We start from the raw sequence: 13,870 nt of genomic DNA on the forward strand, positions 1-13,870 counted from the left end.
TGACAACCGGTCAAGAGATGGTGGTCACAAAACGATGACGTTTTCCCTGTACACGGTACATTCATTGACAAGGGCATGATTGGAGAGGTGACTGCGGCTTACTGTACACCCCCGCCTGCTTACTCCAGACCTGCCGTAAACGTTCCAAGCCTCGGATCTGTCCGTTATCACCAACGTTCTTGTTACCACAAAGCTACTAAGCTTTGCAACTGCCAAAAGCTCTTGGGTGATTTCATAAAACGTTGTGTATAGGAACTGCATGGGCACTCCGCTTTTGTAGCTGTCAAACCCGAACGTTCGGTTCTTGGGTCTTCGGCCTGCATGACATGTCTCGGTCTTGCTACAGCCTTGCATATGTCAATCGCTCAGGATTGCATTAGCTGTTAGCGTGTGCGGAATCACCGAAACATGGTGTCCATGTGTCAAAGTCGTTCTCGACCAGTTAACTTCTCCATCATACGGTTTAAATAATACCAGCTTAAAGGCTGTAATCGATGCTGACCTCCGTCCCATCTGTCTTGTATCGGAGAAGTGGCTAAACCCACCAGTTATCGACTGCACCTCATGAACATAAACCAGAGGTTCAGCTGTTGGGAATATGTTTTAGTTTGTCGAAAATACTACGTGCAGTATGTTTTGATGATGAGTAGCAAATCAGCTAACTTGCGATGGTGACGTACTGGGCTTGCGTAGTTAGGAATTGTGTGACTTCGCAGGCGCCATGATTGCCACTCGGAGTTGGCCGTCTAGTAAGGCCCACACCCGACGGATTTATAGCTTTAGCGTAGCATCATCGTGTCGTTATTTGTGCCGGCGTGTCTTGCCATGCAGCTTCAAGGTGACAAAAGAGGGTAGGGGTCTGGCCCGAGGGTTTGGTTACGAGTAACGGCGAGTCCGAGTCTCTGTACTTTTTCTTTATCTCGATTCTTTGCAATAACGTCGGCGACGATGCGTATTGGTACATGTTGACGTGGACACAGCGGCTATGCATGCGAATCATGGTCTTTGGGCACACTGTATAGGCTCTGTTTAGTATTTAGATCCCTATACTTGGTCGTTCTTTCGGGGGAAATCAAAGACAAATGCAACACTGTGAGCTCATCCATTCTCAAAGACATTATAACTTCCGGGTCAGTGAGTAGACCCTGGCCGTCGCCTTACTCTTTTTGTCAATTCTTCTTACCTTACACTTGACCACCACCGCACATTCGTACTCTGTACCACAACACAAAGTCTGTAGACATCATGCCCACAAGAAGTGAGGAGTCAGACTTGAGGTGGGACAGAGTTGAGGCACGTGAAACTCACTATCGCCAAAGTACTCGGGGGAACCCCCAGCCACCGAATGCAAAAAAACGCATCGACTCAATTGAACTTGGCTCAATGGGTGCTCACTTCGATGTTGTTTCCGAAGATGAATCGTACCCTGCGAGAATTGATGATTTCACCAGCAACGAAGCTGGAGATCCTAGTTACGGCGCTGAACAGAAAATTCGTCGGGACTCCATTTACGACCAACCCGAATCGGATAGCAGTATCTCAAAGGAAGCAATTGCGGAAACCGGATTTGCTCCTAAGTGGGGTCCGTATCTCCCGCTGTCTGAGATGATAGAGACTAGACGGCAGTTGTCGACTAACAGTAAGTCTACCGAAAGAGCTTTCGAGGGTGACGAATCAGGCTCTATAGCGCCTCGGCATATTACCTAGGTAGTCAGAGTCAAATTTTGCTGACTGCTTCACAGAAAAACGTCCACCATCACTGTCGACCACTATCGACCCCGGCGTACACGAGGAACAGAGTCCGACTCCCGAGCATGAAATCCACATACCTTTAGTGACTAGCCCCACACCATCCAACCGCTCCATGTGTACAACACGTGAAGGGAGTTGCAGGGGAGAGAAGGAGTTTTTGCCCCCATACTCATGGTCATATTACGATGTCAAGCTTGGAAGGCTGAATGAGAAAGAAGCGAAATGAACACAGCTGCTACTCACTTCAGTGTAGGTACCAATTTTGGTTGGGCTGATCAACTTGGCATGTAGGTGTAGAGTGGTAGGAATTTACATCTTTGCCGTTTCTTGAGCCGCGGAAAAAGAGGCAACATCTGTCGGAGTCCGCTAGTTGTTTCGTTCTATATTTCTTTGCGTGCGAAGTTCTGTACGCAACTAAGCAACCCTTACTGATTGCTTTTTTTGTGTAGCTCGTGTAGCATTGCTACACCCACATCGTCAATCCACTAGCATTTCTTTGGCATTTCCCCTCTTTGCTGATTTCTTTATTTTGTCCCTACGTCGGAGGCTGCTGCTCATTTGATATCGATCGTCCTCGATAGAACCAGGCGTACAAGCTTGAGACCTTCTTTTTCGATCGCCGTTGTGAATTGCCCTTCGCTCACAGTGTGGGAAAAAGAAACAGCTAGGTGGGTTTCCGTTGTATGAGCTTGAGTGTCGTGTGCTAGACAGCCAACGATGTTTGCGGGGGGGCCCTCCTCGGGCGCGAAATGCGGGGCCGTGGACCAGTGTTGAAACGCCATCTTCTACCACACGACACCGACTTAAGCCCTGATGAAAAAGAAAAGTATACTATTCCACCTCATCTGACCAGGCCATGATGGGAAAGTCAAATTGCATAGAGATTGCTTTTCTTTCCTGCAGTGGACGTGTGAAGAAAGCAATGTTTATAAACACAAGCGTGGAAAAAGGACATCTTACGCGCGCAATAAGTACATGATTTACGGGGCAATACCCTCTTCGATGTCTTGCTGATGTGGGCCCAACAGTTTGCTAGAGCGGAGCAGTTCGCCGAAAAGATGGCGTGAGGTACGGCATTCACGCTGACGACGGCTTCATTTCGGCAATACTATACACATCGCACACCGATCAAGACCTCATGCTACAACTCCTGTGCAGGGACTCGTCGACAATATGCAGACTGCTGGATTAGGATTGAGTATGCATGCAGCAGATCTTTCGGAATCGGCACACATTTTGGGTGTCAGAAACAATTTCTTTAAAAAATATAATCTTATGACACGTATGCGATGAGTGTAGTGCAAAGTCTATTGAATTATGTAGAATCTAGGGATCATATACTATTGCATTCGTGTCGGTCTCTCCGCTCAAACAAAATGGTCTCTTGAAGTAACCGTCGTGGTAACATGAATGTCTTTCGGCTCTTTTGTCCTTGAAAGCTGATCCCATGCGCTCGCATGGTGTCTCGATTCGTTGCAATCTCTCAGAATAGTCTCCTCGCTCGCAGCATCGCTGCCCATACGGACAGTCGTCTGCAGCACGCTCTCGCCAGGACCCACGTATATCTTGTTTCCAGGCCGACTCCCATCTCCACGGCTGCTTTTTGACTTCGAGTATCCCTTGAGATGATACGAGTCCTTGTTTGACGAATCGCCGCGCGAGCCGTACTTGACGCGTACATATAAGGGACGGAGGACGGGGATACATGCGCAGACAATGGTCATGCAGACTTCCGAAGAGGACCAAAGAAGCATGCTGGCAGTATCGTACACATAATTCTCCATGGACGCAAGAGATTGCAGCTCAATGGTGCGAACAATAGAGCATGCACCAGCGAAGATGCCAAGTGAAAGACCGGATGCGATGGTAATCTTTTCCTTGTGCTTCATGTTAAGACCCATGAGAACGTGCCAGGCTGGGATGGGTCAGCAGTGTTCGAACCGGTGTCATACTCGTTGTTGACTTACGAAGTATGGCAAGAACAAAGTCCATAGACGCGGACCAAGCACCCATGGTCAGACCGACTGGAGTGAAGTTGAGCCAACAGTAGCCACCTTCAATTGTGCGGTCCCATAGAAATGCTGTGGGTATACACTGGGCGTACAAGAGTGCTGTTGTAATGATGCACAATATGGTAGTGCTTATTATGCAAAACCAGAGGATGCCGACATGCCACTGCTTGACAACGATGCGTAAGAGGAACAGCGCCACCGAACCTTTGGAGGCAGCGATTCCCATAATGCATATTCCCTGGCCTATCGCTTCCCACATGATGGCTTTGGAGTAGTCAAGGTCGAGACGGATAATGTCAGCCGTTCTTTTCCCAACTCCGTAGTTGACTCCGATGGATACGCAGGCTACATAACCTATAAAAGTAGCCTATAAAAGTCAGAAAGCGATCCTCATGGACATTGGGAGGATGTAGGAGGGTTGGCTTACCAAGTTGACCAACATCAATATATCGTCCCATCCGAAATTTCGTACAATCCACTGCCGTGTATAGAGGCGCAGTGCAATGAAGATGGTGGCGAGAAAGACCTGAAACCACATGACTCCATTGAGTATGTCTGCAAAGTCTGCTGGTTTGCCCATCTTGGTCGCTAGTGGCTCAGTGGTTCTGCCTGCAAATGGGGCTGGTTTGTCTTCGTCTAACGACCTACGGCTGGCGTGAGACACTGCCGTGTGACTCCAGTGATGGGTGAAAGGGTGTCCGTCTTGAGGTAAACGAGAAACCTGAGTAAGCGTTATCTTGAAGCTATGGCGGTATGTGCAAGAAACGAGTGAGACAAGACAGAGAATTTAAAATCTGCGACTATGGGCTGTCTTGTCGAAAACCGGTCCGTTTGGTGGGCAAAGAGCAGGAGTGCGACGCTGTTTCTATCTCTCTTTTCAATCGAGACGATGCCCACGCTGAAGAAGAAAATGCATCTGCAAACAATTCCGAGGGTCTAGTTGATCGCTGGGTCTCCAGCACCCATTCCAGGCAGAAGAAGTGGCAGTCTCCAAAGCGAGACGAATGAATCTGACCCTGGGCTATTTTCGGGGCCCATACGCGGTGCTTTTCTTGCTGCGCTATTCCTCTCGCAGCCCTGTCGAAAACCATATGATGATGATGTGGCTCGGATCCTGCTGCACAAAGATTCAAAGACGGAATCGGTTACTTAACTCAAGCGTGGCTTGACATGGAAGAGATCAACCCTTTGAGCTTCTGACCAACCTTTTGGCTGCGGCCATGTGAAAGACGGACACCTGCAGCTTGGATCAAACTTAGCGCCGGATGTCTGTCCTGCTTCCCCGGGCGCTGCGTCCAATCTCAATTTTTATGGAAGCCTTGGCGACAACTAGCCATGCCGTCTTTATGTAGCTGGTACGCGTGGACGGTGAAGTGCCCTGAACAAGCGATGCGCTAGCAATTCCATCTGCATCGTCTGCACCGTTTCCTAAAGCTGTTGTCAATCTTCTTTCCGCTTAACCCGAAGCTTGAAACAGCACCTTGCTCCATACACACAACTGCTATGAGCGGCGATTAATTAGGCAGGCTGCGCTGGCGTCGCCACCAGCTCTGTATATGATCCGTGCCGAAGGGGGAGTGGGCTGGAAGAAAAAGAATACTCGGACGAAGATGACCCGAGGCTTCGTACGGCGGATCTTTGACTACTTATGTATACCCTAGTGCGGCCGCAGTGATACAAAAGGTAACATCCACTGGTGAAGGCAAGGACAAGCGCAAGCCTCCTGTCATATGTATGTGAATCGTAATCTTGAAGACTCGGTAATCGACATGTACTAAGCGAACGTGGTACCAGATGGCGTAGTACACAAGAGCCACGAGTGCATAGCTTCACATGTCGCTGATTCCGCGGGCCTGTCACTATTGGCTGATCAAGAGAGATGGAGGAGGGGAGGTGGTGAGGGGGGGAGGGGGAGCATGTGGATTTGCGTCGAAACCTGCTTAAGAGTTGTGGGTTAGCACAACAGGCGAAGCTCCCGCCTCGGGCCGTTGTACGCGCTTTATCGACTGGGGGGCCGCGTCTCCATTTGGGCGGATGCAGGTGGGGGACCAACTTGGGTCAGTTCCAATTTGCTTTTTGTGGCTTTTGGCCCCAGCCATACGCGAGCGCAGTAATGAGGCGTCGTCTGGCGGAGTCGCGCTCCCGTGTCGCTCAATGCCGTGACAATTGCAGATACACTCTTCTTGTCCCGACAGTGTGGCAGAGGATCTGCTATCTGGTCTGTTGGGAACAGACTTGGCGACGTTGGTCAGCTCCACTAATCACGGGATCCTGACGGAGAGACTGCCCCCCGTCCCGCAATGTCAAGGGAGAGCACCGGCCTACCTGACATAAGTCGGTAAACCCTGGCATGTCAATCACTAAATGCACACTGGGATGGTGGCGTCTCATGCAAAAGTAATGCATCCTCTCAAGCGGGCGTGGCGACATCTCCACCTCACAGCGGTATACGGCCCTTTGTATTAGGAAGAATGTCATCCAGCCATGCGAAGAGACGGGATGCTAGCCCCACAGACTCACCTAGCTCGCCCGAGGTATAACATGTGCATAGTTAGCAGAAAGTGTCCATTCTTATGTAGAGCGTCTCGATCCCAATCTCTCGGCTGCCCTTGCAACTCTGTTTCATCCCTTACCACGGTCTCGATCACACTGCAGGATACATACAGCGTGCACACAACAATGGGATTAGCGGGGCTACTCGTAAAGGCAATTGGCTTGGGAACTGTCTTTCTCATCACCCAATACGTTCTGGCCTACCTCCAATCCCCACTCAAGAAGATTCCCGGGCCGTTCCTAGCCAAGTTCTCCAACATCTGGCGCTTCTTCAACCATTACGGCCAGACCCACATTGAGACGCAGAGGAAGCTCCACGACCAGTATGGTGACGTTGTTCGACTAGGTCCCAATACGGTCAGCATCGCAGATGCCAATCTAATTAAGACGATCTACAATACCCGTGGAACCTTTTTGAAGGTAAGATGACAAAACCCTGCATAGATGGGACATGTGCAACCGCTGACTTTTCCAAAAGAGTGATTATTATGTAAGACAAGCTCAATCATTTGCATGACATGACAATGACAATAGTGTACTAACTGTGCTTCGGACCATCAATGACGCCCTTCAAGATGGCCATATTATCCAAAATATCTTCAGCACACGCAGCAATGAGTTCCACGCTAAGACGGTCAAGCCCGTCCAGAAGTTGTACAGTCTTCAGAATGCGCTTCAGCTTGAAAGCATCATGGATGAAAATCTCCGTGTCTTATGTGCTCGTATGGAATCCCGCTTCACTGAAGGCGCCAACAAAGGCAAAACCTGTGACATTGCCGATTGGATCTCATTCTTCGCCTGGGATTTCCTCGGCGACATGACCTGGAGCAAGCGAATAGGCTTCATGGACGAAGGCAAAGACATTGGTGATATGTGAGTAGCCTTACGAGCCGAGATATATGTGACATACATGCTGACTCGACATGTCAACTTCAAGCATAGGTACTGCTGAGCGCGTGATGCGTTATTTCTCCGTGGTACGTAAATGCCTAGACTCACAGTTACGAAATGATATTCGAGCAAATGCTGATCTCATCCAGGTCGGCCAAATCCCCGCTCTAGACAAATGGCTTGGAAAAAACCCACACTGGCCTCGTTCGCTGTACAAGTTCGATGACTTTTCCGTTGCTGCTGGCTTCTCTGTCGAGCGTTTCATGGAGCGCATGCAAAACCCTGAACTCGGTCAAGGCAGGAACGACTTGCTCAATGGCTTTCTCGAAGCAAAAAAGGAGCATCCCGAGCTTGTTACCGATAATGAAGTCATCGGATATATGATTATCAATGTGAGTCTCATTTGCCCAACCAAGTTTCAATAGGAGTGCTCCTAGACGCCAAGCTCCTGCTTGGATTAAGTCACTGATACTAACGATCCTTCTGCATAGGTGCTTGGTGGAGCCGACACACTTGCAATCGTTATGAAAGGCATATTCTATCATCTTCTCAAGACTCCTGTCTGCAAGACGCGTCTAGTACAAGAACTTCATTCTGCACGACTACCTTACCCAACCCCATACAACAGCATTGAGCAGCTTCCCTACCTTGATGCCTGTATTAAGGAAGGTCTCCGCATGCACCCCGTCGTCGGCCAACTCTTTGAGCGAGTTGTACCTTCTACTGGTCTCACATTAGCCGATGGAACAGTCCTGCCGCCGGGCACAATTGTTGGCGTGAATCCGTGGGTCATCCACTACAAAGAAGATGTGTATGGAGAGAAGCCGTACGAGTTCCGCCCAGAGCGCTGGCTGTGTGGCGAGAAGGAAGACGTGGCCAGCTACGAGGCTAGGATCCGGAAAATGAAAGATGCCGACATGGCATTTGGAGGTGGCAACCGTGTCTGCATTGGTAAGGCGCTGGCTCTTGTAGAGGTGTACAAGGTTGTTGCAACTCTATTTGGAAAATACCAGGTATGTCGCTTTATGGCTGGCAATGTCAACTTTGTGCATGGATTTTGTGCTGATGATGGATCAGATTGACCTTGAGGATCCTAGCAAAGAGTGGGATTTGCACAAACAATGGTTTGTGTGGCCACACGACATTAAGGTTAAGTTGAGTGCGTTCGATAGCGCCTAGTCTGGTATTTGGCAGTGTTAGTAATTTGGGAGGAATAGTCTTTCGGCACGCGTTGCACTAAGATTACTAGCGAATGGTTATGTTGCGACGCAGTTGGAGGTACCGATCATCTTGCCCAGTCATGGTATTTGGTGTTAGAGGAGCCAGTCTTTATTTTCTTGGTACAAGTTTGAACGAACTGCATGTTCTGAGAACAGTGCAAAAACAATTGTATCCGCAAAGGTTTATTCAAATGCCATGCATTCAGGAGTGTGTCTTGGTTCGAGGTACTGGGGCTGCAGGCATTCACAACAGCGATGCTTGCATCATGGATGTCAGCCTTAAGATCGCGTCCGCAGCACTAACTGTTTCAGGACTAAGTAGGGCGTTATTCGCCACAGTTCTTCCAAAGGTTGGTGGTTCACAACCAACATCGATCTCTCCACAACCACAAACGTCAGTTTGCGAAATCATGGTGAGATTATCTGGACTTCAGAAAGATGTGTTGTCACTCTACCGGCAGTGCTTGCGAGCCGTGAGACAAAAACCAATCGTATGTCAGCTGCGTTTTGCACATACTACATGCACATGCACCCTCCTAACGTAGATGCAGGAAACGCAAGCCAACTTTCGTGACTTTGCAAGGTGCGGGACTATGTGTCAAATGAAGCATCAATTGGCGACTGATGTCAAGTGCAGATCACAGTTCCACAAACACCGGGATGTTGGCAAGAAAGATTTTGGCACCATTGAGTATCTGCTGCGCCGCGGAAGGAATCAGCTGGAGTCGTGGTCAGAGCCGGGTATTCGGGATATCCAAAGGTAGCAGTAGCAGCAAGATGTATTGATTCCGGGATGTCTGGCCAAGGAAGATGGGTGCTACCGCAGCAACGAGAGCAACAATGCGCCAAGCATGGGGACAATGGAGCATCACGCAGAACGATGACCGTCTACTCCTACTACTCACGTACTAGTATGTGCTCCTTTGGGAATCTGGTGATATAACGTTTGACCAGAAATGCAGCAATGCTGGCTCACCCCCGCCCGAGTGTTGGTGTGGCTCGATCACGTGACATGGGCTGATGTTGGAACTTTCGAGCGTGTGCGCGTCCCTTCTGCGGGCGGGGTTGGTGAGGTACGCAACACAGTCTTTCCTCTCTCCAAGATATCCCAACTGCCACATATGCCCATGTGGTGTGATGGAGTTACGTCTTCATGACGGCAAACACGATGCTCGAAACCACTAGAAACGCCCTGAACCATCTCCGATGCTTTTCACAACCTTGCGCTGGAGCAGTCTCGATACTTCGACGAAGCCATCTTTCAGGTATAAAGGGCCCGTGAATCTGCTCCCATAGCTCGACATCAGAAACAAGTCACAACAACTCTCTTATGCAATCACTGCGCTCAACAATCTCACGAATTCCACGACACCTCAACCGCATCTCAAAGCCTACAACCGTTCGTCACTTCTCAAACACTTCAGCAACCATGTCTCTCTTCCCAAGGTTTACTCAGGAGTTTGCTCCCATGTTCCGTCTCTTTGACGAATACGACCGTCAGGCTTTCCGCAACCTCGACCGCCAATTCGAGAGCGTACGGTCCTTCACTCCCAAGTTTGATGTCAAGGAGACCAAGGATGCATACGAACTTCACGGCGAGCTTCCCGGTGTTGAGCAAAAGGACGTCAACATCGAGTGGACCGACAACAACACGCTAACCATTTCTGGCCGCCACGAGCACGTCCGCGAGGAAGGTCAGCGCCCACAGGGCTTCATCGAGAGCGGCGAAAAGTCGGACCAGAAGAAGCTTGGCCACCAGCCCAAGGTCGAGGACGATCCATCCGAGTCCAACAACAAGGTCGCAAAGCAGTCGCAGGAGAAGGGAGTCACCAAGCACGACGACACGCAAGCCAAATACTGGGTCAGCGAGCGTTCTGTTGGCGAGTTCCACCGCTCTTTCGCCTTCCCAGCTCGCGTCGACCAGGATAATGTCAAGGCCAGCCTCAAGAACGGCATCCTGAGCATTGTCGTCCCCAAGGCTCAGGCTCCCCAGCCTCGCAAGATCAACATCGAGTAGGTGAAGCGGCATCTTCTGGATTCTTGCGAACACGTACCACATTCATCCTCGACACACGGCGTTTCAGTAACGAATCACGACTTTCACGTTCTTTTGCGACATGGAGATGGCGTCTGCTAGTCAGGGGAGCGTCAAATTATGGTAATGTCTTTTTAGCGCAAACACTCGTCTAGGCTGGCAGTAGTAGGACTGTATCTATCATGGTTAATGAATGAATGCATTTTCAATTATACAAACAGTTTCTGTGCCTCGTGTTCTATAACAAACATTAATCTCTGGAATACACGGCAGTCGTAGAAAGCGGTAGGTACCTGAAATACTGTTTCTCAGTCCGCATAAGCGCGAGAATAGAGTTTCCGGCTATCAGATGTCGTCTGGGTACTCCCTGCATGCTCCACCGGATGCGACGAGAGGCGGTGTCAGACCCGCCGCACCCGACGGATGGAACTTCGGACACGTTGTGATTGGCGTATGGCGCGAAGTGCGGGGGGAGGACCTTATCGTTCCTCATCTCCAATCTTTTGCCCGTCGTCGCGACGAATGCAGTCCATGCAGTGGTAATGTCGCACAGAACGAGCAGTTGGACGTGAAAATGATTTCTTCGCGTTAGCCATGCAATGATCAGCCCTAGTCGCCGAAATCACACGATTTGTGCAGCCAGCCTAGCGGTCGCATGCCGAATTCGGAAGCTTGGTGCATTCAACCCTCACCACTATTCGACCAGCGCCTTGGACTGTAGAGACAGCCATCCATACTAGCCCTCTTTTGTGTCACGCGCATAACAAACACCTAGCATTCTACTACATACAGACGTCACTTGTAGTGTATTTGCTTTCTTTGTCCGACCCACGTCCAGCAAATTGATCCGCGGACACGATGCCTCGCCCAAAGAAACCAGGCGTCGAGCCGAAAAGGAGATCGCGAAACGGCTGCTGGTAATTTCATGACCTCTAAGTACGCGCGCATCCACACTAATCATGCGTAGGCCATGCAAGGCGCGAAAAGTAAAATGGTAAGTAGCTGTCTAAACACTGTCTGTCAGAAAGCGACAGTAACCTTGCCTCAGTGGAGAAGAAAAGCCATCGTGTACAAATTGTGAACGGCAAGGTGAAGCATGCGACTACAGCATTCGACTCACCTGGGGAGGTCGTGCAAGAAGGGACAAAATTGACACCTGTTTGGACCCGTCGAGCGCCACTGAGGGCAGCCCATATGAAGCATGCTTTCAAGTCGACGATACTTCCCGAATGTTCATGTCAACATCCGAATCACCAATGCAGTTGCAGCATGTAAGGTCCCCTTCGATCATCGCCCCTCAAATAACTACCTAGGACATTGACCCAATCACGATGCAGGCCATACTCCCTAGTGTCACCAGTGCAGGTTCAATTGAAGGCAGCTCTTTGTTCCAGAGCGATATACCTTCATCAGCACCATACACACAGCCACATTTTCAGAACACCTTTGATGGCCAATCATCTACAGCATCTGGCTTCAGCACGTTCAATACTAATGCTTCGGCTCTCGCCCCCACAAATACTACAACACCACCTCAACAAATGCCCGCAGACGTCATGTTCACACACCAGAAATATAGGGCCTTTAGCAGATCGCCTGGACCAACATACTCAGACTCGTATTCGCCAAACACAGCTTCGCCAAACACAGCTTCGCCAACTCCACATAGCCCTTATCGTAGCTTTCCTCAAACACCGGCATCAGTTGGTTCTGAAGGAGTTATCGCATATGCAGCATCTGCGGCACAAGACCCTGCTCTCTCACCTCCAAACCCGTGTCGTGTATCTGTGCAATCCCTTGTTCACGATCTTCAAAACACTAACCAGGGCAAAAGTGGAACACAGTATCCAATTGCTGATTCAGCCTCGACGACATACGGCTACGACCTGGGTCTCCCAGACCTGGACACCCCAAGGAACAATGACTCCTCAGCCATTGCCATATACAGCCCGCAAAACAATACAATCAGTTTCGACGGAGAAACTCTGCACGGCAACGCGGAATCCGAAAGCAAAGTCATGGCGTTCGAAAAGGGAGGATATTACGCGAAACCCGTACCCATTAGGATTTCCAAGTCGCTAGAGCCCTTGCCGGCTCTCCTCATGGAGAACCAAATGAACTTGATCTATTTTCACCACTTCCTCAATCACACAGCTAGGGTTTTGGTCCCACATGATTGCGAAAGGAATCCATTCCGACATATACTGCCCCAAAGTGAGTATCCACGCACATGATGAACAAACCTGCTGATATTTTCCAGTGGCCGTCAAGGATGAAAACCTTTTGAGTCTTCTTCTCGCTTACAGTGCTTCGCATCGGGCGCGCATGCTCAACCATCCCGAGCCTTCAAATCGCATCGCAGTCTGGGTACAAGACGTATTTCCCAGACTGCGACAGACGCTTCAAGAAAACCCAAATGAAGTTCCTGACAACACTCTGGCTTCAGTCATCATGATGGCGAGTTTGGAAGTTATCTCCCCGGGTACATTCGAAGTACCTATATCCTGGAAGGACCACCTCACTATGGCGCGCCGGATGATTACCCAGCGCGGTGGACCCAGAGGCATGAGTCGAAAAGATCTCGTAGCCTACTTTCTCTCACGCTGGTTCGCCTATCTCGATGTCGTAGGCTCGCTGAGCGGACACAAGAACGACATGCCAGTTGGATCTTTCTACTGGTCGAGCGAAAACGAATCTGCAGACGAGGACCTCGAGATCGACTGCCTAATGGGTTTCACAACCCGTTGCGTTGGCAGTCTGGCGCGTATTTCCGAACTGTCCAAACACTGCGAACCACATCGTATTGATGAACACGGCAATGAGCGCGAAGATTGGGTGCCAAGCCAGGATGTTGTGGAGGAAGCGATCAGTATTCGACGCACACTGGAAGATGGGCTGTCAGACCGGAATATCCGAAAGGCATGTCGCCATAGATCAGACGCTCTATCCGAGTCTGAACGAGCGTGGGATACGACAGAGATTTATGCGACCAACGAACTTTTCCATTGGGCTGGTCTGATCCAGTTGCATCGCCGTGTGCTAGGGAAATCCGCATTGGATCCAGAGGTGCAGCATGCGATTCGGGCGATTGTAGAGTTATTGTTCAAGATCAGGAGGGGTAGTTCGGCAGAAGCTTGTTTGCTATTTCCCATGTTTGCTGCGGGCTGCGATGCACAGGATGCGGGGCAGAGAGAGAAAATCCTGGATCGGTTAAGGGGGGTGGAGGGTTTTGGACTCAATCAGGTGAGTAGTTCCTGGATACATTTTGGGTTTGGCCGCACTGACATTGATGATAGGTGCCAAAAATGAGCACGCTCATGAAGCGTGTGTGGGATACTGGAAAGCCATGGGAGTCACTGGTATCTGGTGAGTTCTTCGGCTGAAGCTTATCGTGCCTAGAGAGATAC

The 13,870-nt window shown here is 50.0% G+C and overlaps 8 protein-coding genes across 8 annotated transcripts; 5 read left to right on the plus strand and 3 right to left on the minus strand.

Annotated features, from left to right (window-relative positions):
• Positions 1-12: 12 nt before the first annotated feature.
• On the minus strand, positions 13-489 carry COCSADRAFT_38664 (uncharacterized protein). The gene has a single exon (XM_007703895.1). The coding sequence runs from the start codon at positions 352-354 to the stop codon at positions 25-27; it is 330 nt and encodes a 109-aa protein (XP_007702085.1). The 5' UTR covers positions 355-489; the 3' UTR covers positions 13-24.
• A 634-nt stretch (positions 490-1,123) lies between these two features.
• On the plus strand, positions 1,124-2,062 carry COCSADRAFT_225105 (uncharacterized protein). Its single transcript, XM_007704057.1, has 2 exons — positions 1,124-1,643; positions 1,743-2,062. The coding sequence occupies exons 1-2, from the start codon at positions 1,246-1,248 to the stop codon at positions 1,816-1,818; spliced, it is 474 nt and encodes a 157-aa protein (XP_007702247.1). The 5' UTR covers positions 1,124-1,245; the 3' UTR covers positions 1,819-2,062.
• Positions 2,063-3,119: 1,057 nt separating this feature from the next.
• On the minus strand, positions 3,120-4,344 carry COCSADRAFT_95692 (uncharacterized protein; the record flags this gene model as incomplete). Its single annotated transcript, XM_007704058.1, has 3 exons — positions 3,120-3,667; positions 3,720-4,131; positions 4,192-4,344. The coding sequence occupies 3 exons, from the start codon at positions 4,342-4,344 to the stop codon at positions 3,120-3,122; spliced, it is 1,113 nt and encodes a 370-aa protein (XP_007702248.1).
• An 841-nt stretch (positions 4,345-5,185) lies between these two features.
• COCSADRAFT_183033 (uncharacterized protein) lies at positions 5,186-5,635 on the minus strand (the record flags this gene model as incomplete). Its single annotated transcript, XM_007704059.1, has 1 exon — positions 5,186-5,635. A coding segment is annotated over one exon (353 nt), but the record flags the coding sequence as incomplete, so codon positions are not given.
• A 642-nt stretch (positions 5,636-6,277) lies between these two features.
• COCSADRAFT_38672 (uncharacterized protein) lies at positions 6,278-8,782 on the plus strand. The gene is made up of 7 exons (XM_007703896.1): positions 6,278-6,737; positions 6,796-6,807; positions 6,871-7,190; positions 7,255-7,294; positions 7,358-7,600; positions 7,700-8,221; positions 8,286-8,782. The coding sequence occupies exons 1-7, from the start codon at positions 6,444-6,446 to the stop codon at positions 8,385-8,387; spliced, it is 1,533 nt and encodes a 510-aa protein (XP_007702086.1). The 5' UTR covers positions 6,278-6,443; the 3' UTR covers positions 8,388-8,782.
• A 56-nt stretch (positions 8,783-8,838) lies between these two features.
• COCSADRAFT_173266 (uncharacterized protein) lies at positions 8,839-9,192 on the plus strand (the record flags this gene model as incomplete). Its single annotated transcript, XM_007704060.1, has 3 exons — positions 8,839-8,919; positions 8,980-9,011; positions 9,066-9,192. 3 exons carry the CDS (start codon positions 8,839-8,841, stop codon positions 9,190-9,192), a joined length of 240 nt encoding a protein of 79 aa, XP_007702250.1.
• A 665-nt stretch (positions 9,193-9,857) lies between these two features.
• COCSADRAFT_95101 (uncharacterized protein) lies at positions 9,858-10,445 on the plus strand (the record flags this gene model as incomplete). Its single annotated transcript, XM_007704061.1, has 1 exon — positions 9,858-10,445. The coding sequence occupies one exon, from the start codon at positions 9,858-9,860 to the stop codon at positions 10,443-10,445; it is 588 nt and encodes a 195-aa protein (XP_007702251.1).
• An 876-nt stretch (positions 10,446-11,321) lies between these two features.
• On the plus strand, positions 11,322-13,846 carry COCSADRAFT_173268 (uncharacterized protein; the record flags this gene model as incomplete). Its single annotated transcript, XM_007704062.1, has 6 exons — positions 11,322-11,380; positions 11,431-11,457; positions 11,512-11,734; positions 11,777-12,677; positions 12,724-13,706; positions 13,760-13,846. The coding sequence occupies 6 exons, from the start codon at positions 11,322-11,324 to the stop codon at positions 13,844-13,846; spliced, it is 2,280 nt and encodes a 759-aa protein (XP_007702252.1).
• Between the last annotated feature and the right edge of the window lie 24 nt (positions 13,847-13,870).

Source organism: Bipolaris sorokiniana, assembly GCF_000338995.1.
Source record: "Bipolaris sorokiniana ND90Pr unplaced genomic scaffold COCSAscaffold_11, whole genome shotgun sequence".
Classification (NCBI taxonomy): Eukaryota; Fungi; Ascomycota; class Dothideomycetes; order Pleosporales; family Pleosporaceae; genus Bipolaris; species Bipolaris sorokiniana.

Excerpts from the sequence above, each read along its gene's own strand:
- COCSADRAFT_38672 (XM_007703896.1), top strand. The coding sequence starts at position 6,444 with ATGGGATTAGCGGGGCTACTCGTAAAGGCAATTGGCTTGGGAACTGTC. Across the intron at positions 7,191-7,254 it reads GGCAAAGACATTGGTGATAT|CATAGGTACTGCTGAGCGCG; the intron begins GTGAGTAGCCTT and ends GTCAACTTCAAG. Across the intron at positions 7,601-7,699 it reads TCGGATATATGATTATCAAT|GTGCTTGGTGGAGCCGACAC; the intron begins GTGAGTCTCATT and ends CCTTCTGCATAG.
- COCSADRAFT_225105 (XM_007704057.1), top strand. The coding sequence starts at position 1,246 with ATGCCCACAAGAAGTGAGGAGTCAGACTTGAGGTGGGACAGAGTTGAG. Across the intron at positions 1,644-1,742 it reads CAGTTGTCGACTAACAGTAA|AAAAACGTCCACCATCACTG; the intron begins GTCTACCGAAAG and ends ACTGCTTCACAG.
- COCSADRAFT_38664 (XM_007703895.1), bottom strand. The coding sequence starts at position 354 with ATGCAAGGCTGTAGCAAGACCGAGACATGTCATGCAGGCCGAAGACCC.